At 46.0% G+C, this 25,610-nt stretch overlaps 1 protein-coding gene across 12 annotated transcripts in view; it reads right to left on the bottom strand.

Moving 5' to 3' along the window:
* raraa (retinoic acid receptor, alpha a) overlaps positions 1 to 25,610 on the bottom strand; it is a 377,347-nt gene that overhangs the window by 26,914 nt on the left and 324,823 nt on the right. For all 12 annotated transcript variants that reach the window (XM_042343419.1, XM_042343417.1, XM_042343418.1 and 9 more), the window contains one exon: positions 17,339 to 17,487. In XM_042343419.1, coding sequence (XP_042199353.1) covers positions 17,339 to 17,487 — 149 coding nt within the window. The remainder of the gene's footprint in view (positions 1 to 17,338; positions 17,488 to 25,610) is intronic.

Genomic DNA, 25,610 nt, shown 5'->3' with positions numbered 1-25,610 from the left:
TATGGGATTCCTGGAAGACCATACCAAGATTAGGCAGAGTCAACATGGCTTTACAAAAGGGAAGTCATGCTTAACAAATCTTTTAGAGTTTTTTGAGGACGTATCTAGCAGGTTAGATGGGGGGGAACCGGTAGATGTAGTATATTTAGATTTTAAAAAGGCATTTGACAAAGTGCACACAAAAGGCTATTGCACAAGGTTAAGGCTCACGGGATTAATGGGAACATATTAGCATGGATTGAAGAGTGGCTAATGGGTAGAAAACAGAGAGTATGGATAAACGGGTCATTCTCGAATTGGCAGGATGTGACTAGTGGAGTGCCACAAGGATCAGTGCTTGGGCCTCAGCTATTTACAATTTACATCAATGATCCAGACGAGGACATTGAATGTAAGGTATCTAAATTCGCGGATGACACTAAACTAGATGGGAGAGTAAGCTCTGAGGATGATGCAAAAAGATTGCAATGGGATATAGATAGGCTCGGGGAGTGGGCGAGTAGGTGACAGATGGAATTTAATGTGGGGAAGTGTGAAGTTATTCACCGAGGTAGAAAAAATAGAAAAACAGATTATTTTCCTGAGGGGGAGAGATTAGATCGTGTTAAGTGTGCAGAGGGATTTGAGTGTCCTTGTACACCAGTCTCAAAAAGTTAGTTTGCAGGTGCAGCAAACAACTAAGAAGGCGAACGGCATGTTAGCGTTCATTGCAAAAGGTTTAGAGTACAAGAGTAGGGAAGTCTTGCTGCAACTGTATAGGGCTTTGGTGAGACCGCACCGAGAGTATTGTGTGCAGTTTTGGTCCTTATTTAAAAAAGGACATACTTGCCCTCGAGGGGGTGCAGCGTAGATTCACTCGGTTAGTTCCTGGGATGACCTATGAGGATAGGCTGAATAAACTAGGGCTGTATTCTCTAGAGTACAGAAGAATTAGGGGAGATCTTATTGAAACATAAGATTCTTAAAGGGCTGATAAAGTAGACACTGAGGGTCTGTTTCCCCGGTGGGAGAATCTATAACCAGGGGTCACAGTCTGAAAATTAAGGGTCAGCCTTTTAGAACAGAGTTGAGGAAACATTTCCTCACTCAGAGGGTAGTGAACTTGTGGAATTCACTACCCCAGAAGGCTGTAGATGCTCAGTCCTTGAACATCTTCAAGGCTATGACTGATAGATTTTTAAAAACAGAGGGATTAGGGGATATGGGGATAGGGCGGGTAATTAGAGTGAGGTCTGAAGATCAGTCATGATCTTATCAAATGGCGGGACACAGGCTCGAGGGGCCGAATGGCCGACTCCTGCTCCTAATTCTTATGTTCTTATTATAATAGTCTGACGGGTACATGGGGAAATTTTGACAAGTCCTCCCTTTACTAGTGTATCCTCTGTCAATTTGCCCACAGCAACGTCACACAAACAGCCATGAAGTGAATGACTATTCTGAAAACATGAGATGTGTGTCCACAGTTTGGGTATTTTGAACTGAAGGCTTGCATTAGCCACATGTTGCTGCAGGACTCTGTTTAGCCACTAGGCGTCTCTGGCACACTTTGTACAATAATTTACACGACCATATGCATCACATTTCCCAAGGTGGAAATCCATCATACAAACGTGTGCCAAGTTGCCTAATCTCCATAACTGGAAACTACAACCTAAACCCAAGCTGAGTGAACCGAGGGACAGGTCTCCCAGGAATCAGTTATACAGGAGGTCATTAGAACAGTCACTTTCCCTCTCAGTCCAGGGACCGAGCGCAAGTCCCTGTGACGTGCTTTGAGATGTTTCGATGTGACAGATATCAAATACACTATTATTATTACTGTATTATTTTAACCGCCCAAGTGTTGACTCCACTGCACATCCACTTTCAGTCTCACTTCAAAAAGGATTCCCACCAACAACCAATGAGGCTGATGTGTGTTTGCTGACTTCTTTCTGACATTAAAAGTTCAATTTATTTTATGTTTCATCCAAAAAGACAAACAACAACACCAACAACAAGATTGCATTTAGAGAGCTCCTTTCACGTCGGGAGGCCCTCCCAAGGCACTGGACAGTTGGGTCGGGACCCGAGCAGGGGGGAAATGGTCAGGGTGAGGGGAGGGAAGGGAGGGAGCGAGGAGGGGGTAGAGAGTCGAGAGGGGAGCTGAAGGCACGGTTGAAGAGAAAGGTCTTGAGACCGGCCTTGAAGGAGGAAAGGGAGGAGGCGGCGAAGGCACTGGGGGATAGAGTTCCAGAGCCTCGGGGCTGAGAGGCTGAAGGCCCGGCCACCGATGGTAGGGCAGTTGGGGCGGGGGATGTGGAGCAGACCGGAGCCAGAGGAACGGAGGGTACGGGCAGGTAAGTAGGGGATAGTAGGTCGGAGAGGTAGGAGGGAGCGAGGCCGTGAATGGCCTTGTAGGTGAGGATGAGGATCTTGAATTCGATCCTCTGGGGGATGGGGAGCCAGTGGAGGCGAGCGAGGGTGGGAGTGATGTGGTCGCGGTGTCTGGTGCGGGACAGTACACGAGCTGCAGAGTTCTGAATGACCTGCAGTGTGGAGGGAGGGGCCGGGAAGGCCGGCGAGGAGAGAGTTCCCATAGTCCAGCCTTGAGGTGATAAAGGCGTGGACCAGAGTTTCAGCCGCGTGAGGGGTGAGGTAGTGCCGTAGTCTGGTGATATTCCGGAGGTGGTGGAAGGCGGTGCCAGTTGTGGCGCGGATGTGGGGAAGAAAGGACAGCTCAGGGTCGAACAGAACGCCGAGGTTCCTGACCGGCATTGAGAGAGAACAATGAAATTAACCAAAAAGTGTAAATCCCAGTCTCCAGTTTCACTCAATTTCACTAAATTAAAATTTTTTTAGGCCTTTCGTTCCTATGTTGCTTTCTCCTATTGCGATGGCTTTTATCTCACTGTATAATTTGTGACCTATAAACATAAGGTGTCCCTCCTCCAGCAGTATTCAGTCGCCGGCCATCACTCACCTAACCTGATGCCAGTGCCGTTGTGTTTACAGATCAGTGGGGCAATCCTCACTGGATCGGTCGCTTTCACAACCAGCACCCTCCCCAGATTCCAACAACAACAACTTGCATTTATACAGCGCCCTTCACATGGGATGGAGTTGTGGAGCCCTGGTTAGCCAAACTGGAATGCGGTGGCTTTGAGCAGCCTGTCCATGTGCAATGCTGTCTCAGTTGGTAGCACTTTCATCTGGGTCTAAAGATTATGGGTTCAAGGCCCACGTTGGGAAGAGCTCACAGTGTAGGCTGGCACTCCAGTGCAGTGGTGGGACATGCACTGATTTGTTGGTGGTGCCGTCCTTTGGATGAGACATACATTGTTTTTGGTAGGCTGGGTGTCTGACACGTGCAGAAATCCATCACCATTCTTAAGAGTCTCCAAACCAAGCTGAGAATTCCCCACATCCCACCTACACATGGAAATCCCCGAGATAGATTTTGGGACTGGAATGCACACTCTCTCCTTGGAGGGGCACATCCGGCTTACCTAATTCCAGAAACTATTAGGTGCACGTTGGTAAGAGCCAAGGCTTGGGGACCACAGAGTGTGTGTTGGGGTAACTGCTGGAGTCTAACCGGCTGAAATCTGCATACCTTGTCATCGATATCGCTGTGTGGCAAGCTTTCCCGCTGCTTGATATCCTGACCATCTGTGACCAGGGCTCCCTCTGTCTCCTCGTCCTCCTCGACCTATCGGCAGCATTCGATACGGTCGACCACGCTATCCTACTCCACCGCTTGTCCTCCCACCTCAACCTTCAAGGCACTGTCCTTGAATGGTTTAGCTCTTACCTTTCCCACCGTCTTCACTTTGTCTCAACGAATGGCTTCTCCTCCACCCCCCGTACTGTCTCATGTGGTGTCCCTCAGGGCTCTGTCCTCGGTCCCCTCCTCTTCACCCTCTATATGCTCCCCCTCGGTGACATCATCCGCAGACATGGAGTTAACTTCCACATGTATGCGGATGACACCCAACTCTACCTTTCCTCCTCTACTCTCAACTCCACGACCACCGATGTCCTGACAGCTGCCTGTCCGACATCGAGTCCTGGACGAGAGACAACTTTCTTCAGCTCAACGTGCGAAAAACCGAGGCCCTCCTGATTGGCTCACGTCAGCGCCTCCGCACCTCAGGCGCTGACACCATCAGCATCCAAGGCTGCACTCTCCACCTCTCAAAGCCAGTCAGGAACCTCGGCGTTTTGTTCGACCCTGAGCTGTCCTTTCTCCCTCACATCCGCACCACAACTGGCACCGCCTTCCATCACCTCCGGAACATCGCCAGACTACGGCACTACCTCACCCCTCACGCTGCTGAAACCCTGGTTCACGCCTTTGTCACCTCAAGGCTGGACTATGGGAACTCTCTCCTCGCCGGCCTTCCCGCCACCTCCCTCCACAAGCTGCAGGTCATTCAGAACTCTGCAGCTCGTGTACTGTCCCGCACCAGGCTTCGGGACCACATCACTCCCACCCTCGCTCGCCTCCACTGGCTCCCCATCCCCCAGAGGATTGATTTCAAGATCCTCATCCTCACCTACAAGGCCATTCACGGCCTTGCTCCCTCCTACCTCTCCAACCTACTATCCCCCTACCTACCTGCCCGTACCCTCCGTTCCTCTGGCTCCGGTCTGCTCCACGTCCCCCGCCCCAACCGCCCTACTATCGGTGGTCGGGCCTTCAGCCTCTCAGCCCCCAGGCTCTGGAACTCCATCCCCCAGTGCCTTCGCCTTGCTTCCTCCCTTTCCTCCTTCAAGGCCGGTCTCAAAACCTTTCTCTTTGACCGTGCCTTCAGCTCCCCTCTCGACTCTCTTCCTCCTCCTCGCTCCCTCCCTTCCCTCCCCTCACCCTGACCATTTCCCCCCTCCTCTCTCCCTCCCTTCCCTCCCCTCACCCTGACCATTTCCCCCCTGCTCGGGTCATGACCCAACTGTGCAGCGCCTTGGGACGTCCTCCTGACGTGAAAGGCGCTCTATAAGTGGAATCTTGTTGTTGTTGTTGTTGTTGTCCAGCTGGGACCACCCTCCCCGTTAGGGCTTTGGCTGCAGGGTTACCAGGAGCTGAGTGGGATGACTCTCTGCCCCCAGTGACTGGGCGGCCCTTCCAGGTCCTGCCGATGAGCCAGGCTGGGGCTGTGCTGTCATCAGCAGTGAGTGCCCTGGAATACTGCGGACCCTCCTGGCTCAGGACTGGACTAGAGACCGGCACAGAGGGTGGGGCTGGATTCCCACATTGTTGGCAGGCAGGTCACCTTAGAGCCTGTTCAGCTCCAGGGAGACACCACTTAAATGAGACATTAAACTGAGGTCTCATCTTCAGGTGGATGTTAAAGATCCCGTGGAACTATTCAAAAAGAGAAGGGAGTTTCTTCCAGTGTCCAGGAAGATATTCCTCCAGATGAAAGTGTTCGTTGATGTCACAGCTGTTTGGGGGAGGTTGCTGTGTGCGAATTGGAACAGACAAGAGGAATGCAGACTAGAACATGCAACAGAGCTTCTGAAGGTCTGTAAGACCTGGGGTAGTGCCCTTTCGTATTACGTCATCAGGGAGGCCACTGACGTTCAATATAAGAAAGCTTGTGGTTTACTGCCCCACCTCCTCCCACAACAAATCTCTAACCCAAGGCGAACAAAACAAGTCACAAGCACACCTCACAGCAGTTTATCACGGCTGTTTGATAGATACCCTAAGCCCACGGTGTTTAAGCAAAACTGCAACAGGCAGAATACCACAGTACAACAGCAGTAGCACACAGGGGGCTTAATACTTTACATTTATGGGGCACCTTTCATGTCGGAGGGACATCTCAAAATGCTTTCTGACAAGCGGACCCTGCTTTGTGTGCTGCCCGCCCCAGATACCAATTCCTAGATTATTCCCCAATTTTGCAGCTATGGTACCTCATGGTATCAGTGCTGGTACTGACCAGGACTCTGTTCTGTGGGTTCCTGCATGAACAGGATACTCTGGATTGACCAGCAAAATGTTGCAGACCTAGATTTGGGGAAGGGACGCATGCTGAAGTGCAAATGTACCACATGTGACACAGTATATTGTGGGGAGACAGTATATACGCAATTGTTTGCATTACTGTCTATATTTCTGAAGCTTGTCCCACTCCACTCTAGGCAGCTGCCTTCATAATGCTGTTATGCCAGATCTATGTAAATCTGTTAAGACAGCTGTCAGCGCACAAGTGTTTGAATACTGAATAATTCTTTACAAATGCTGACAATACAGTTATTGGATGAATCGTGGTTACATTCCCATTGCACCTGTGTACACAAACACACATTCAGTCAACTCCACCTGAATATGTTGCCTTCCAAGCTCAATTCTGATCAAAGTGCAGAATTCCACTGGAGCAGATCACTTCCCATCAACCCGCATCCAAAGGAAACCACCCAACCTCCTGACGTAAATACTGCCTGACCTGATGATCTGCCTTTTGAATTCGCAGCCAAAGTTATACTGATAGAACTGCATGGTAAAGGAGGTCCTGTTGGTGATTGTGGGAGATGGGGCTGGCTCGGGTCCTGGAGTCAGGGCACTGTTTGAGGACCTTACGCTGTCATATTTAACATCACTTGGCACGTTTGGCAGCGTTTGTGGAGAAACTTCCAATTTATTTCCGTTTCTCTTTCTCCTCCCTCGCTGGGCTAGGGTTGCCTACAGAGTTTGTGATGTGTGACTGAGCTGGACAGTGAGTTTCAGCAAAAGCTGTTCAACCATGAGAGCCTCACTGCCAGCTTCAGTCTCCACATGGCTGATTTTTCACTTCTTAACCCGGGGGAACTGAGACTGGCTACAACACCCATTTACTGCCTGAACTGAGATCGGCAAACTCAGCCCAGTTCAGGATTGAAACCCACGACTTTGTGGTCTGATCGGCTCGGCTCTGTCCTGCACCCACACCCAGCTAAGGGAAGCTAAATACAGCAACAACAAGTTACCTTTATATACAGCGGCTTTCACATCAGGAAGGTGTCTCAAAGCACTTTGTGTAAGTGACAGAACCGACTGAGAAGTACATTTACGCAACATGGATTCTTTTGTTGAGTCTGTAACCAGGCTTTTAAAGCTACTTTGAGTAAATGCTTCTTAACTAATGATCCCAGAGGAGCTGCACTGAAGCTATTTTCTCCAACCTGGGGCAGGACACTCCACCCAGACGCTGAGTATCCTCCCTGCTGCCAAAATCAAGTCAGAGGAATTGATGCACGTCTGAACCACAGCTGCCTTGGGCTTGGCACAACAGGATACACAGAAATGTAACTGTGCTGCCACACCACAGTGCATTTTGTGCATTGCTGCTGTGCGATTTGAGTTAGCGAGAACAACTCACACAGGGTAGCACATACTTTTCACATTTTACAGGTTTTTCACAGGCTGGAGATTACAGTAGGCAGTGTTTCTGCAACAGCAATGCAGGACTTTTTTATTCTTTTTAAAATTAGTAAATAAATAAATCATTGAATTGCTGTTGGTGGGACACTGCTGTGCGTAATTGGCTGCTGCGTTTCACCCACAAAATACACAGTCAATCCCGTTTATAGTATATCCTGTGAAGCGCTTTGAGACATCTCGACAACAACACCAAATTACATTTATATAGTGCCTTTTTAACGTCAGGAGGAAGTCTCAAAGCACTGGACAGTGAAGGGACATGAAGGGACGTGAAGCAGGCCGGAGCCCGCTGAGCGGAGGGAGCGAGCAGGTTGGTAGGGTTTAGGAGGTCGCAGAGGTAGGGGGAGCAAGACCATGGAGAGCTTTGAAGGTGAGGACCAGGATCTTGAACTATATCCTCTGTGTGATGGGAACCCAGTGGAGTCGGGCGAGGATGGGGGTGATAGGGTCACAGAGCCTGGTGGAGGAGGGGATATGGACTGCAGAGTTCTGGATGATCAGCCTGTGGAGGGAGGAGTTGGTGAGGCCGACAAGCAGGGTGTTAGCATAGTTGAGCCTGGATGTAATAGATGCGTGGATGAGGATTTATTTATTATTTAATGCAGTGCCTTTCACATCAGGAGGACTTTCTGTGAAGTGTATAGACTGTGTATTTTGAGTGCGAGCAGGGCAGCCAATTCACACACAGTAACAACAACGCCCTACAAACAGCCATGCAATGAATCACAAATTTTCTTGGTGGGATTGTTGGCCAAGACACTCGGAGAAATTCCCTTCTCTTTTGAGTAGTGCCATGGGATCCTTAATGTCCACCTGAACAGGCAGACACAGGGTCTCAGTTTAATGTCTTATTCGAAGGACGATAGTCCTGAACACCTATGTCCTGAAATTCAAGTCTTTATCCTGTGACTCCAATTTGTCTTGTTTACCTCTGTGTAGATCTGTAGAAGATTCTTCAATTTTTAGCTTTAATTTGGAAACTGGTTTTGTCCACGACTTTAAAAGAAAACAATTTCCAAATTAAAACTGAAGTGAAGACATTTTTACAATTGTAAAATTTTAAGGAGTGTCACAGGCTAAGATTAGGTGGAATTTCAGGCCTTGAGTGAAGGGAGGCATCAATCTAGCCCAGAAGATTGTAGAGAGGCAGAGAGGTCTGTCTCCTAGCATGGAGAAAATAGGAACAGGAGGAGGCCATTCAGCCCCTTGTGCCTGTTCTGCTGTTCTATAAGATCATGCCTGATCTGTACCTCAAGTCTAATTACCTGCCTTTGCCCCGTATCCCTTTATACCCTGACCTAACAATCTATCCACCTCAGTCTTGAAGACGTGAATGGATCCAGCCATAATCCACAGCCTTTTGGGGGAGAGAGTTTCAGAATTCCACTCCCCTTTGGGTGAAATTCCTGATTTCACTCTGAAATGGCCAGCCTCTAATTTTAAGATTGTACCCCTTGTTCTGGATTCCCCACCAGAGAACTTCCTGCTCGTCTTCAAAATAGTGTCCTGGGACCTTTCATATCTCCCTGATACCACAGCTCATATAGCAGCTCAGTTTGAGTTCTCGTCAGATGGCTGGATGAACACAAGCCCAACGCTGCGCTCTTATACCTGCTGGATCCTCCTCACAATGAAGGTCATTCTGTTTTTAATAGGTTTAACAAAAATTCAGCTGATGTATGTAACTAGAAGTAATGACCTTAATTTAAGGTGCTACAGGATCTACCGGCTCAATACTCACAATCAATGTTGGCTAATTCCTTCTCGACAGCCCCTAAGCTGCCGCACTAAATACATACAGCTTAAGCCTAGGACAGATATAACCTAACATTGTGATGCACAGTGGCAGATATCCAGAGCCCTCCATTGTATATCACTAGACAGAGCCACCACCAGCTGCACAAAGCCATACAGACCAGCCAGATGACACAGCTGTCAATTGCAGTCAACAACTTCAATAACAACAACAACTTGATTTACACAGCCCCCTTCACACGGGGTAGGGTCCCAGAGCACTTGACAGTGGCAGAATCTGACCCCGAGCCAGGGGGAGAGGGAGGGGAGAGGTGACCATAACACGATCAAAAAGGAAGGTTTTTATGCGAGATTTAAAAATGGGGAGGGAGGGGGCAAGGTGGAGGGATTGAGGTAGAGTTCCAGAGCTTTGGGGTGTAGTGGCTGAAAACACGGCTGCCGATGGTGGAGTGAGCAAGTCAGAGAGGTAGGGAGGTGTGAGGGAATGAACTTTAACAACAATTTGCATTTGCATTTCCATAGCGCCCCCTCACGCAGGGTAGAGTCGGCCGTGGTTGACGGCGCTGCAAATGGAGTCATGTGGTAGAGGATGAAGAGCTTGGACAGCTTCCTGTTCATAACTGTGAGGAGGTGATTGAGGGTTTGTGGGGTGAAGCTGGAGTGTGATAGTGGCACAGTCTGACCACACCATCACTGGACTAACAGGAGCTCCTATCTGTGGATTAGCTAGCGGACAGTGTCACACTCACACTCACCGTTGCGAAGGAGGGATGATAACAATCGGAGTGAATGATTTTCTAAGTAGCAGAAAGAATCCTTTCCTCTGTATCTCTTAAACCCTTTTAGGCAATTACTGTTTTTCATCCTAATTGTACATTATCTCTGTTTAAGGAAGAAAATGCACAATTGGCAGATATAAGTGTTAGGCAAAAAAAAAAAAAAAAATAAAAAAAAAAAAAAAAAAAAAAATGATTTCTTGTTTTGTTGTGGAATTTGTTTTTATTTTTTTTTTTGCTTTATTGGGAGGCATATGAGGATGTTGCTGTGGTGTGGGAGGGGGCAGGGGGGGTCTAGAGACTGGGGGTGGGGGAGGGGGCTGCAGTCTAGGATGTGAAAGCAGCTGCCGTCAAGAAATGATATCAAAGAAAGGAAAGAGACAGAGATAGAAACTACACTTTGTTCGTGGCTTTATTATTTTAACATGTGGTTTTCATTTGCTTCCCATTACTTTCATCCTCCTCTTGAGCATCAGTCATTTCCTTACTCACTTTTCAATAGTCTGTACAATGCTTGGAAACCAATCAGTGACTGTATTTAGTTGACATCCTAAAATCACACCAGGTAACTCCGGGTTTTCTATTAATGTGCTGTGCGCAATTGGCTGCCGTGTTTTGCCCACAAAATACACAGTCACTTGACTTTATATATATATTCTGTGAAGCGCTTTGAGACATCTCGAAGACATGATAAGGCGCTGTATCAAATGCAAGGATTATTATTATTATTAATGGGTCCATGGCTCAGTCCAGCGTATTGTGGTGTTCGAACACTTCAGCCACTTAACGAGTTAATTCCCAGCTCACCTCACGTCATCTCCAAAATCCTGCTACCCCCTCCTCGCTCCCTCCCTTCCCTCCCCTCACCCTGACCATTTCCCCCCTCCTCGCTCCCTCCCTTCCCTCCCCTCACCCTGACCATTTCCCCCTCCTCGCTCCTCCTTCCCTCCCCTCACCCTGACCATTTCCCTCCTCACTCCCTCCCTTCCCTCCCCTCACCCTGACCATTTCCCCCTGCTGGGGTCCTGACCCAACTGTACAGCGCCTTGGGACGTCCTCCTGACGTGAAAGGTGCTCTATAAATGGAATGTTGTTGTTGTTGCTATCTCCTGTGAGCGCCAGAAACCCCACAAACCAGGCTTATCTGAACTGATTGGTCACAAACAAGATTTACAATCCTATCCAATAACCAGGGCAATGTGCTTTATTTCCAGTATTTCAGTTTCTGCAGTAAGGTTCTTACAGTGTTCCCATAGTTTCCCCACTCACAGCCAACATGGAGTACAATTATACTTAAAAAGTGAATATTCCCTAATGAGCTCGGCTACTGCCCAGACACTGTCTGATCCAATCGGGAGTTTAAACTAGAAAGTTTCACAATACCAATTTCCCTCTCGCTGGCTTAGTTGAGTGTGAATAATAATAAGAATCTTTGCATCTGATATAGCGCCTTATCACATCTTTGAGACGTCTCAAAGCTCTTCACAGACTATACTGTAAAGTGAAATAACTGTATATTTTGTGGGAGAAAAACGGCAGAGAAATTGTGCACAGCAGCGTCCCCAAACAGTCAAGAAGCCACAATAACTCCAGGGTTTGCTCTCCTGTTTGAGCTGACTAGCAGGGATGGCAGAGCTCGAGAACACCAGAGTTACTGTCAACTGTTCCTAGGGGGGAAAAGATTGTTTATTTTCTCCTCTGTATTGCTCCTGGTATTGTATTGTGGAGGCAGGTGATTCGCGGCTTCGACCAAATGTTGTCTGATACACACAAGTCCAAAGGAGCACGGGATTTGACTAAACGAGTAAACAGACTTGGGTATTCACCCACCAGCTTAAACTGGTGCCCAACAAACTGTGCAATTGGACACTGTTTTTAGTGAGCACTGCTTCACACCACTTACAATTGTGTTGTCGGAGAGGACCTCACACAGAAAGTGCATGTTTGCTTGACCTCAGTGATTTCCTTTTTTGTTCAGTGTGGGAGTTGGTGGTTTGTATTTTTTGCGAACGGCAAAGCATCTCACTGGCCATCGAGCCAGGTTACCGGAAGGAACTGGAGAAGTTTGCTCCTGGCTCAGGAGCAGATGAAAGAGTGTGACGGCATTACGTATTCACCAAAGGGACAAAGCTGCCCTTGAAAGCTGTCTACAAACAATGGGTCAGTCACAGTGGCTGTTGATAAGAGTTTCTGTACTTCACTAACATTGAAATTTGTTTAAAACATCAATTTACACCACTTAACTTATTTTTCTCTCTGCCAATTCTTTCCCCTCCTGAAGGCTCTTTTTACATTTTTTCTGAAGTTACATTTCACGGCCAGTTTTCCTAAACCAGCATTTCCATTTCATCGCCCAAAATTACAACTGCTAAGCATCGTATACACTCTAACTGGACACACCGGGTTACAATAGATAATAATCCTTGCAGTTGATAATGCTAGTGGGTGGAATATGTATGGTCACCTTTGTGGAACAGTCTGTTAAACATTGCAATAACCCTTTAGACATGAAATGGTAATGTTTACTCGCTGACCAAACGCCCTGATTAAGCCCCACTAACCTTCCTCTTGTTGAAGACAATCCCAGAATGTGATCAGGGCCATCTGCTCTCCATCTTGCATCTCCTCAACCTTCCTGTCTCTATTCTCCCTCGAGGGTCAGCCAGATTCAAACTAAATCAACCCAGCAGCTACTGTATGTCCAGGGAACATTAACAAGTATGATTGTATCTCCAGTCATACTTGTTTATGTTTGCTCCAAATAACTCTCTTTGACCATTGTGGAGTCCTGTAACTCAGTGGTTAGAGCACTCACCTCGCAAGTGAGACCTAGGTTCAATTCCCAGCAGGTCGCAATGTTGGGTAAGTTTTCTTACTCCACACGCCTCTGTTTACCGAGCAGTAAGTTGGAACCCGGTTGTTAGTCGATTGGCAGATCATTTTTCCAGGGGTAATAAATGCTTTTTTAAAAAAATATTCAATTCACGTCTGTTTGTGGGACGCTGCTGTGCGCAATTGGCTGCCGCTTTTCACCCACAAAATATACAGTCAATTCACTTTACAGTGTATCCTGTGAAGCGCTTTGAGACGTCTCGAAGACATGACAAGGCATTGTATCAAACGCAAGGATTATTATTATTACTATACGTTTTGTCAACATCTTCAAACAGCCCAGCTTCCCACCTTGTGATCCACATTGTTTCTATAAAGCGCTCTCTCGGGGTGAAAGGCACTGTACGGTGCAAGTTGTTGTAATTCACACAGACTGTAATTGACTTGGCCTTGTATTTGCTGGCTGATATATTCATATTGTGGAGTCCTGTAGCTCAGTGGTTAGAGCACTCGCTTTGCAAGTGAGAGACCTGAGTTCAATTCCAGGCAGAGGGCGAAACCTTGGGCAAGTTTCCTTACTCCACACACCTGATAATAATCCCTCCAAAAAACAAAAACAATAATAAAAAAAATTGGTCATTTTCAATCTACGACTGTTTGTGGGACATTGCTGTGCGCAATTGGCTGCCGCGTTCGCCCACAAATATACAGTCAATTCACTTTACAGTGTGTTCTGTGAGCGCTTTGGGACGTCCGCCCGATGTGAAAAGCGCTATATCAAATGCAAGGATTATTATTATTATTTAGCTACAAAGAGAAAGCTACTGAAGAAAAATAATAATCCTTACATTTGATATAATGCCTTAGCAACTCTTGACAAGTCTCAAAGCGCTTCACAGGATTTACTGTGAAAGATAGTGACTGTGTATTTGTGGGCGAACGAGGCAACACATTTTCACACAGTGACAGCATACTAATCTGTGAGAGAAGTTTTAACTGGAGGGTTTTAGCTCCCCTCCTGAAGATTTTCCTCTTCAGTGACCTCCCCGTTCTCTGTGGTTTGGAGACAAACTATGGCATTGTGAAGCGCTCCGAGACCCTTCGTGAAGAGCGCTGAATAAACACAAATTGTTGGAGGATTGTTAGCCACACAAGGAGAAAATGAACGTGTGGTTGAGAAAATGTCCTTTTGAAGCAAACAAACTCCCGGATTAATGAGTGTGCTTTGCAGTGCAATAATTGGCTGTGTATAGGTGCATGTTTTATGACCTGGAAATCAGCAGAGATTTTACCAGTCAGGCTAGAAAAAAACATTACAGCTGCAACTATTACTGCAGGAGAGATTTTAGAACATTTCATTCTTCACTCTCAAGTTGCGACTCCTTTCCCGATTTAACTTCTCATTCACAGAGAGAGTAAGAGTATTTCCCAGCTTGTATTATACAGTTTAACTTATAATATAATAATAATCCTTACATTTGATATAGCGCCTTATTATGTCTTTAAGACGTCTCAAAGCGCTTCACAGAATATACTGTACATAATGCTAATTACGCACAGCAGTGTCCCACAAACAGTTGTGGTTTGAAGTGACTAATTTTTTTGAAGGAGTTATTACCCCCGGAAAAGCGATCCGCCAATCGACTAACAAGCGGGTTCCTACTTACTGCTGGGTAAACAGAGGCGTGTGGAGTAAAGAAACGTGCCCAAGGTTTCACCCTGCCGAGAATCGAACTCGGGTCTCTCACTTGTGAGGCGAGTGCTCTAACCACTGAGCTACAGAACTCCATAAACTAAACGCATAAAAATCATTGTGGTTATTAAAACACGGAATACGTTCATTTGCTCTGTAGGCATTTGGGTCTTAATCTGGGGTATCTGTTAACAGGATTCTTTTAGTGAGGAGTCGGCCTCGATGCTCCTTGTGATAACTAGACGTTTGTCACACTGAGCTGTGGGAAACCTGCTCCAATCTGGCTCCAGAGACGTTCGCGAAGGTCGAGAGGACTTCAACGGGATTCCTTATTAACAAATACGACAAATGAGACCCCTATTATGTGTCTATCAGTTCTCATCTATACTTCTGCTTGAAAGCACTCTGGCAGGGTCGCCTGAGAAAAGAAACCAGCGCAGAAACGTAGATAAATTAGACGACGAAGTCATGTCAAGTAACTTGGAAAACTACAAATAATTTGTTAACATTCTTGTTCTAAAACCTCATTCAGTTGCACTTCCTCTTCCCCCACATTTCCTTAAGTAACTAAATAGTTTGGCCTTGTTCAAGCTGCAGTTCACAGCAAGATCCGTGAAGTATTTAATTTAATTTATAGTTGAAATGATGATTCTCCTCCTCCTTTGGAACAGTATTTTTCTGGAGAGCTTTGCCAAAACCCATTTGAGTCTGTGAATCTGCCAATAGCAGCTAACAGGCCATGTTGCCAGAGACAAAGACTCCACAGGCTGAAGGCAAACCTCCCTTTCAGCTTCACACATGCTAGAAAAGATTAAGTCCATGAAAAGACTCTTAATTTCCATTCTTCTTCCATTCAACAAATCGCGTTGGTGCTGTTGTGCAAATCCACCAAAACTGTTCTTTGAAGGACTGAATGAAAAGACTCTTCTATCAAATCCCCCTGGCTGAAGAAGTTTCCGTTTCTTACCAGTGACTTTGACACGTGTGTTCAATAGCTTAATCCTTGCCTCAACAGGAGGGACAAAAAAAACACTCAACGTAAAATAGGCAAAAGGTCAATGTCTTCACAGACCTGTTTATTTCCTGAGACAAACATGTCTCCCACCAAATGGAGAACATGCTCACCAGGGCAGCCAGTAATAAATGTATTTTTATATTCGCTGAATGTCAGACATAAATAGCCTACGTAGCCCCCCCTACACCCCACACTGTGGCTGTGCTGAAGATATTTAACTTCCATCTCCTGAGGACTGGGAGAGGAGACTTAGTGAGTTCTTGCCGGGAGATCGATCCACTTTGCTTGTCTATGTCAGGAGAACACGTGTGGAATGGCAGAAGCCGGGTGGGACGTGTAAAGTGGCTGGACGGTAAATTCTAAAGCTGGAACTGAATCAGTTAATAACCTGATATAATTAGCAGCCTTTGAGGCAGAATAGAGCCTCCCCTAGTGACACGCCTCCTCTCAACCTGACTGATGAGTCAGGTGGGGAGGTTAACCATTAACAACACCCTGGAGAAGTGGCCATTACCTGGCTCAGCAATTGAACTGTGTTCCCCCAGTCCAACTGGCTCCCAGCACCGACAGCCAATTGCAGAGACAAGGGCTTGTAACAAATATCTCCCCCAATCCTTCCCTCAACCTCCACACCATCCCTGTCACAACAGCCCAGCTAATGTTTAGGAACAATCGGGTTTTCTCTACAACTATTTGGCCAAACGTTCCTGTCTGAAGTGAATTTTTTTCCCCAGCGAAAGCATTAAAATAACCGTATTGTATCCTTCCACATGCAATTGCCTCTTGGTCCTGCACGAACATCTTTCAAACCACAGCCTCTCATTCCCTTGCAGGTGAGCAATTGTCAGATTGATTTCCTCTGCATCAGGTGCCAGATCAGCAGTCTCTCCTAGCCTGGGATCGTGTTTCTTCATTTAATAACTTTCCCGGATGTTTTCAATTCTCATTTGGAATCAACACGGCAAAAGATGGAATTCTAAAGCTACCGTGCTCTTCCTTCATTACTCACAATGACAGCAAATGAAGAACAGCTATGGTTTCCTGCCTTGTCAGTGCTGCAATCCGTTGCCAAACTCTTCCACTTGTTTCCAAGTTCTCACGCAAATGACCCATATAGCACTTTCCTTGTCACACCATTGACAAACTGCTTGCTGTCTCTTTGTGATCTGCTACTCAACTTTAATCAAACAATTCTAGATAATACTGCTAGTCTGAGACGATACAGATCCGTGATTAAAACACAGAACTTTCTTGGCCTAAACACAAAGCAGCTGTGGGAATCCTGACTCCAGCCCTGCAGCCTGTTCTCATCTTAAGACATTTCTCTCTGTCTGTCTGTCTGTCTCTCTCTCTCTCTCTCTGTCTCTCTCTCTCATTCAATATGTATACATGTTGGTGTCTGTTTTGGGAAGATATTGATGGATTTTTAGATATTCTTTTGGTACATAATTAGCACTAGTTGCCCCTGGCTGAATAGGATTCTAGTCTCAGAATTGCAATCCTCTCTCTCTCCCAGCTTGTATTTTGAAAATTAAAATGAATGATTAAAAAACAGCTTGTGTAAATCTGAGATTTTAAACAGCGTTGTCTCAGTAAACGCAACAGCCAGATTGTAATCTGGTGTGAAGCCAGGTTTGGTGAAGCGCATTACAATTCCTGATGAAGGATGTGATTGGGTGCATTGGAATGTGACACATTGCAGTATGTACCTGGGAATTCTGGACTCTGATCAGGAAGGTCAACATTCAAACATTCAGTGCTCCCAAAAGGTAACCCTCCAGGAGGGGGCAATATACATGATAATTGTTGTTGTTGTTGTAGCATGGCATCCGGCTCTGAACACTCGGATTTCATACCTTGCATCCTTCGCAAGCACTGACTCCATAGTGATAGCCTGACGACTTGTCCTGGCAGACGAAGCAGGGTTTGTATACACGCGGAGGAGGGGGTGGAGAGGGTGGGCTGGGCACTATTTCCTCTGAGCTGGTACTCTGTGTTTCTATGGCTGAAACGCAAGGCAAGAGAAGACAAAGCGCATTAGTCGGAATTCAAGGGATAAAAATAACTTGAACAACATTCAAATCATAAGCTTTCATTACACTGAACTCATGTGACAGTATCCATCATGAGCAAGAGGAACTTGGCACAGAGAGGACAAATATGCAGTCGTGCGTCATGTACAAGGACACAGTCACAAACCGATAACACGAGGGAAGTTCAATTTGGGAATAGAATAGAATCTCTCATTTATCTCTTTGAAGGCTACAGGAATATAGTTGAACTTGACAGCCTAAAGGCTGAAGTGTTTGAACACCGCAATACGCTAGACTGACTGAGCCATGGATACATGAATAATAATAATAATCCTTGCATTTGATATAGCGCCTTATATCTCCGAGACGTCTCAAAGCGCTTCACAGACTACATTGTAAAGTGAATTGACAGTATAATTTGTGGGCGAAACGTGAAGGCCAACTACACACAGCAGTGTCCCACAAACAGTTGTGGAATGAGTGACCAAATTATTATTACTATGATTTTCTAAATTTTTGAAGGGATTATTACCCCCAGAAAAGCGATGCGCCAATCGGCTAACAACCGAATTCCTACTCACTGCTAGATAAACAGAGGCATGTGGAGTAAGAAAACTTGCCTAAGGTTTCATCCCGCCCAGGAATTGAACCCGGGTTCTCTCGCTTAAGACCCGGGTCATAAGATCCATTGACATGATTACTGTTCCCAGAACATGGAGGTTTTGTTAAAAAAAGGGTACTTCAGTCTCAGACTGGAGCTCCTGAAAGCAATGAAAGCAGGGTCAGGGAGGGCAAATCTGCAGTAAGACGAGTAAGGTATAAGTGTCTCCAGTAGTAACAGAATATTGATACTCTGGAGACTCAATAAGAGCCGATGGTTTAAAAATGTCCGACTTCATTGTAGTTAAATTACTGTAATCTTAGCTGAGATGATATAAAAATACTAATAGCTGATGTCTGATTGTGGGAGACTCCTAGTTTATCAACATGTTTCTTGTTGTGTTCGTTAAGAATAATAATAAAAAGACATTGCAAGCAATATGATTCTAACTCACTGATCAAAAGAGACCCCCAATCCCCAATATGTACAAACTGCAGGCAGTTATAAAATGGAACTTGCACCTACTCCCAGCGAAGCTAAGTCTACTCCAAGCCCATTTAACTTTCTAGACAGCAACAACAAAATTACATTTATAGAGCGCCTTTCACATCGGGCGGATGTCCCAAGGCACTGGACAGTCAGGGATTGAGACCCGAGCATGGGAGAGGGATGAGGGAAGGCAGAGAGGTGGGAGGGCGACTGAAGGCACGATCGAAGAGGAGGGTCTTGAGACCGGCCTTGAAGGAGGCAAGGGAGGAAGCGAGGCAAAGGGACTGTGGGATGGAGTTCCAGAGTGTGGGGGCAGAGAGGCTGAAAGCCCGGCCACCAATGATAGGGTGGGTCGGGCGGGAGACATGGAGAAGCCCGGAGCCCGCTGAACGGAGGGAGCGGGCAGGTTGATAGGGAGTCAGCAGGTCAGAGAGGTAGGAGGGGGCAAGGCCATGGATGGCCTTGAAAGTGAGGACGAGGATCTTGAACTCGATCCTCTGGTGGATGAGGAGCCAGTGGATTCGGGTGAGGGTGGGAGTGATGGGGGTCACGGAGCCTGGTGCGTGAGAGTACACGAGCTGCAGAGTTTTGGATGATTTGCACCATGTGAAGGGAAGAGTTGGGAAGGCCGATGAGGAAGTAATTCCCGTAATCAAGCCTTGATGTGGCGAATGCGTGGGTGAGGGTTTCGGCAGCCTGAGGGTGAGGCAGTGGCGGAATCTGGCGATGTTGCGGAGGTGGTGGTAGGCAGTGCCGGTCATGGAGCGGATGTGGGGGAGAAAGGACAGTTCAGGGTCAAACAAGATACCAAGGTGTCTTGACTTCACAGCAAGAGAAAGAACTGTTATTTCACAGCTTTTAGCTGAACTCATACTACATCCTAGAGGCTCAAAACACTTGACAGCACAAAGTCACAAGAGGCAAAAGTACAAATAACACAGCACAAATGCATCTTTGTACAAGGTCCAAAATTGTCAGCGAGACAACCTCAGATTAATATCTTGTGCTCCTCATTTCCTCTTTGTCAGTCAGCGTAACCAGATGAAAATGCTCAAATCAGCTTAAAGCTTCTGAACACAACAGAACAAAATCTTGACGTACAAAATTACTGTGTTAGGCAGGAACAGCCTTCATGTCTCTCAGCCTGAATCAACAACAACAACTTGCACTTATATAACATCCTCCACGCAGGGGAACGTCTCAGAACCACTCAGTTGGTAGCACTGCTCCCTCTAAATCAGAAGGTTGTGGGTTCAAGCCCCACGTCGGGACATTAAACTCACAGTATAGGCTGATAGTCGGACTTGCCATCCTTCGGATGAGAAGTTAAACTCAGATAAGGTCCTGGCTCTCCCAGTTCAGGTGGACAATACAGATTCCATGAAATGACTCTAATTGAGAAGAGAGTTTCTCTCTCCCAATGTCCATGTTTTTTGACAAGATAAATTTACCCAAATAAAATTGCTCTTTCACTTCATGATCGTTTCTGGGATTATGCTCTGTACAAATTAGCTGCTACATTTGCCTACAAATACACAGACAATACAATTAACACTAAAATCCTATGAAGCTCTTTGACATATCGTATGACGTGCTGATGCGCTATATTAAATGCAAGGATAATTAAATATAACTATATTATATCACGATTCCCTGACAAATGGCACAATGGCACTATATACCCTTTACAGAGGTTAGGTCAATAATCACAATCAACTGTGCTGTAAAGAACTGACATCACCCATCTCCACTATGGATAACTCAAAGACATTCTTGACCTAAAACACAAACAAAAATAATCAACGGCAGACGACTTAATAATAATAATCCTTGCATTTGATACAGTGCCTTATCATTTCTTCGAGACGTCTCAAAGCGCTTCACAGGATATACTGTAAAGTGAATTGACTGTATATTTTGTGGACGAAATGCGGCAGCCAATTGCGCACAGCGGGGCCCCACAAACAGTCGTGGATTGAAGTGACCAATTTATTATTAATGTTACATTTTTTGAAGGAATTATTACCCTTGGAAAAGCGACCTGCCAATCGACCAACAACTGGTTTCTACTTCCTGCTAGGTAAAGAGAAGTGTGTGGAGTAAGGAAACTTGCCCAACATTTCACCCTGCCCAGCAATCAAACCCAGGTCTCTCGCCTGCACGGTGAGTGCTCTAACCACTGAGCTACAGGACTCCACAGGACTCTTAATGGAAGAACGGAGTGTGTTATACACTGAGAGAGAGAGAAAGAGACAGAGAGAAACAATTGCCACTGTCCTCATGCCTTGGTTACAAAATGACAGTTTATCAATAATCAGTTGCTCTGAATGTTTATTTTGGCTCCTTCTGCTTCCTTAAACAAGGATTTATTCCAAGTGCCGACTGTCCTGTTTAAACCTAGTCTGGAGCATTGAAATACAAGTCATGTTTCCTATCCAGAAACTCAGACATCATTGGATACCAGCTGTTCTTAACTCTCTCCACATAGGAGGCTTTCAAACTACTGCGTGCTTTGAGGTAAAATCAGAATAAAGTGATTTATTTATATTTTATATTGCTATATGTTAATAATAATAATAATCCTTGCATTTGATATAGCGCTTTTCACGTCGGGAGGACGTCCCAAAGCACTTCACAGAACACACTGTAAAGTGAATTGACTGTATATTTGTGGGCGAACGCGGCAGCCAATTGTGCACAGCAATGTCCCACAAACAGTCGTAGATTGAAAATGACCAATTTATTATTGTTTTTGTTTTTTGGAGGGATTATTATTAGGCTCTGTGTGGAGTAAGGAAACTTGCCCAAGGTTTCGCCCTCTGCCTAGAATTGAACTGAGGTCTCTCGCTTGCAAAGCGAGTGCTCTAACCACTGAGCTACAGGACTCCACGAGAATAGAAACGAAGTTAGAGCAAGGTACAGAAACACAAGAGCATTCCTCTACTCAGTCAGTGCGTGTGTACGCATGCTTACAAAATCTGTTAAATAATGAAAGCTGGTCAAATCCCTGCTCGACAGAGTCGCAGCATTGCTTCTTTGCTGCAGTGTGTCCCACATACAAAAATTAAAGTGGTCTACCAGTGTAGAGAACCCGCTGGAGGCCCACTTAGTGTTGCAGGTAACAGCGTCGGATATGGAAGATTCCCGAATTAGTAACAAACAGAAAGAGATTAACTCACCGCTTAGAGATCGATCACGGTCTGCTTTGACTTTCATCATTAATCCAAGTTCATTCTTCGCTTACCGGTAGATCGTGTGAAATGAAAGGCTGAATCTAACAGTTCAGTTTGTCACATAACTTGCTGCTGAGCTTGCAATGCACTGAGGTCTGCCTGTGCATGAACACGACTGCACAGTACTTGGCTAATGGAGGTTATCCCTCACTTATCAGCGGATTTAAGGATGGCAGAGGCACTTGGAAAGAGATGAAAACTTTGGTTTTGATGGCGGTGTCATGTATATCAGCAGCGCTTATGGCGTGAATTTGGTTTTACACATACAAAGAACATTTTCTCAAAATGTAGTCTTAAGTTATTAGTTTCCTACATGCGTGGGAAAAGCGTTACAATCTTTAGATTGCGCAACCATTCCTGCATCGCTCCGTGGATGAGCTGTGCAGCGTTCAGCCTAACGGATCAGAAGTTCACAAGTTCAAATCCTGGTCTGTGCTAATTTGGCTACTCTGGGTTAAGGCAGGATTTCATTCCACAATTAGCCTCTGTGTCTGGGTGAAATCCCTGCTCCTGATCGCTGTTCAGCTCCTCTGGGTCAGGACACAATTGGACTTGGCGGCAAGACCTGAAATTCCATTTAGGCTGTAATAAACAATAATCCAGCACCTTAGCACGGTGGGTGGACATCTCAAAGTGATTCACAGGATTTTTATGGTGCATTGTAGTGACTGTGTATTTGTAAGCAAATGTGGCAGCCAATTTGCACACAGCAATGTCTTGCAGATAACCATGAAGTGAACAACTAACCATGAACTGAACAGATTGTTGAAACTTCCTTTGTTGTTCCAATAGTGTTATGGGATTTTGAATGTTTACTTGAACAGGCAGTCAGGACCTCAGTTTAATGTCTTACACAAAGGACGACACCTCTGACATTACAACCTTCCCCCCAGTACTGTAGGGGAGTGTCAATCTTGATTATGAACTCAAAGTCCCAACGTGGGGCTTGGAAACCGCAACCTTGTGACCCAGAGAGGCAAGAAAGACTTTCACACCAACTGAGAGTCCACATTAAACCCCAAAAGATTCAGTTTCACATATTGTTTTTGTTACAAAGTGGGACAAATATTCTGTTACTTATATCTCAAGCTGCAAGGCTGAACCTGAACTGCACTGATAGCCAATATGGCATTGGTGCTGTTGACACACAGTCACAGAAATCCATCCATCAATTTACCACAGCTTCAGTTGTCATTATATTTCTGTCAAATTTTCAAATGTTTTCTCCAAGGCAGTGTCCCAAGAGAGGTGCTCGTTCCCTGAGTAAAGTTACGGGTCAGGCGTGTAGAATCGGCCTAGATTTGCTAGTGGTATTTTGTCTCCAGCTGCTGTGAGATTCTGTGGGGATTGAGGGCTACGTGATTGCTACGTGATGTCTGGAAAATATCAGTGTGAGGAAGGGCAGTGCTTAAATCAGGGCAAAGCTAAGTGTTCCTTCTCAAATGTTTGCCAATGATGAATGCTTTATATAGCACGCTGCTGTGCAAACATACACAAGCCAGGAGCCAGCAGAGAAAAGCATCTGTACTTTCAGCCTCCTCACTGGCTGGCTTTAAGGACCAGCATGTGGCTTGAAAATGTAAGTGCTCCCTTACAATCATTCTGCTTTCAGGACAGTGGCGAGACTCACATGTGTCTCCCATTTATATTGCTCTGTGTCAGGAAGGTAGCAGGGCCCGGGAGATGAGCTTCTCAATCACTAATGGTGCTCTGTGACTGCTCGTCGATTCTTCCTTTCCTTGAGTTGCTCTGTGATCAAGTGTCTCATTGTGTGTCTCAACACCACACGAGTCAGTGAGTGCTGACTCCACTCCAGTTACTGGCAATCTAACAGAGTCCAGTGGCTCAGTGAGTACATGCTCTAAATCGAGGGCTTGGTTGATACAGACCAGGAAGGCCCCAGATTGATCCCTGTGATGTGCTGAGCAAACTGAGCTCAGAAGCACAATTGCTATAATTGACTTCAGAGTCCTAAAATCATACAATACTTTTAGCACAGAAGCAGGTCATTCAGCCCCTTGAGCCTGTGCCGGCTCTGTAACAGCTCTGTGCTTAGTCCCACTCCCCTTCCCACCACACACACAGTTTTAGATTCTCGTTTCAGCTGTTTGTCTGATTTTCTTTTAAATGTTATTATGAATTCTGCTTACACTCCCTTCTCTAGTAGAGAATCCATGTCCCAATAATCTTCTATTTAAAAAACAATCTGCTTAGGTCTTTGGTTTGCTGATACCAACTCACTGCCCATTTCGTACACCTGTCGATGGTGAGAGACTGTGGGCACCACCCACAAGCTACAGACCACAGTGTCCACTTCGACCGGTTGCTGGTGATGTCTCAGACTTACAACAAGCCACTTCTCAATCTACACACTGGCTCATTACCCACTGACTCATTACCTACTGGCTCAGTAACCTGGACTTGGTTATTTGAACATTGCTAATAACCTCTGTTATATGAGAGAAGATGAGCGACCAGTGATTGCTTCTCCCTATCTGCCTTACCAGAACCCCTCATAATTTTAACTCTTTCACTAAGACTCCTCTCAAGTTTCTCTGATCTATTGAAAGCTGCCGAGTTTCTCCTCAAACCACTTCTGACATCCGGCCAGGGAATATTCTCTCTCTGGCTTTGACATCCTTCCTAAAGAGGGACACCCAGAATTGGACAGGATTACTCTAGCTGCGGCCTAACCAATGATGCATACAGATTTTAGTGTTACCTTTCAGTATGTATTCTAACCTAAACTATATGTTTCTGGTTGATTTCTAACCTAACCACTAATTATCTCCACCAGTGTCAGTGAAACTGAAGTCAAGCTCAGGTCTCGGTTAAGAGTTCAAGGCTCCTCGTCTTGCTTTTTTTGCTGGTAAACACTGTACTCAGGACCACAACTTTTTCCAACTACATATAATTTTTTTAAGTCAGACGGTTGGTGTCTGGCACATGCAGAAACCCGTCACTGGATTCAAAACCAAACTGAGATCTCCATACACTCAACACATACATGAAAATTTCCGAGATATTTATTGGGAAGAACCCCTATCCCAGTGACTGATCTGCCCTTCCAAGTCTTGCCAATGAGCCAGGCTGGCTGGGCTGCCGTGCCCTGTAATACTGCAGACTTGCCTTGCTCAGGACCGCCATAGAGGGTGGCAAGATTCAAGCATCCTGTTGCCAAACACTTCACCTTGGAGAGACCCCACTTACCCCAAGGATAGTGTGTATAATAAAGCATAGTTATTGTCACCCTGGACCCCAGGACCACTGCTGTCCTGGCAGATTGTCTGTCAGACATACTGGACAAGAGCAAACTTTCTCCTGTTGAAAGTTGATAAGACAGAGGCCCTTATACTTGGCTCCCATCAGCGCCACCTCACCTCAGGCGCTGAGAGTATCCCCATTCACAGATGCACTCTCCACCTCACAGAGCCAATGCAGAACCTTAGTATCCTGTTCGACACTCAACTATCCTTTAAACAGAACATCCTTTAAATATACTGCCATCTCCCACCTCTGCAACATTGCCCGTCTCCACCACTGCCTCTCCCCTCAGGCCACCGAGACCCCATCCACGCACTCATCATGTTCAGGTTTGACTATACCAACTCCCTGCTCACCAGACTTCCCAACTCTTCCCTCCACAAGTTTTAGTTTATTCAGAACTCTGCAGCTCGTGTCTTTTCCAGTACCAGACTCCATGAACCTATCACCTCCATCCTCACCCGGCTCCAATGGCTCCCCAGGTTATGAGGGACGAACAGGAGGCCTG

The sequence above is a fragment of the Callorhinchus milii genome, unplaced genomic scaffold (assembly GCF_018977255.1).
Source record: "Callorhinchus milii isolate IMCB2004 unplaced genomic scaffold, IMCB_Cmil_1.0 Scaffold23, whole genome shotgun sequence".
NCBI lineage: Eukaryota > Metazoa > Chordata > Chondrichthyes > Chimaeriformes > Callorhinchidae > Callorhinchus > Callorhinchus milii.
This window is presented reverse-complemented; position numbering and strand designations above follow the sequence as displayed.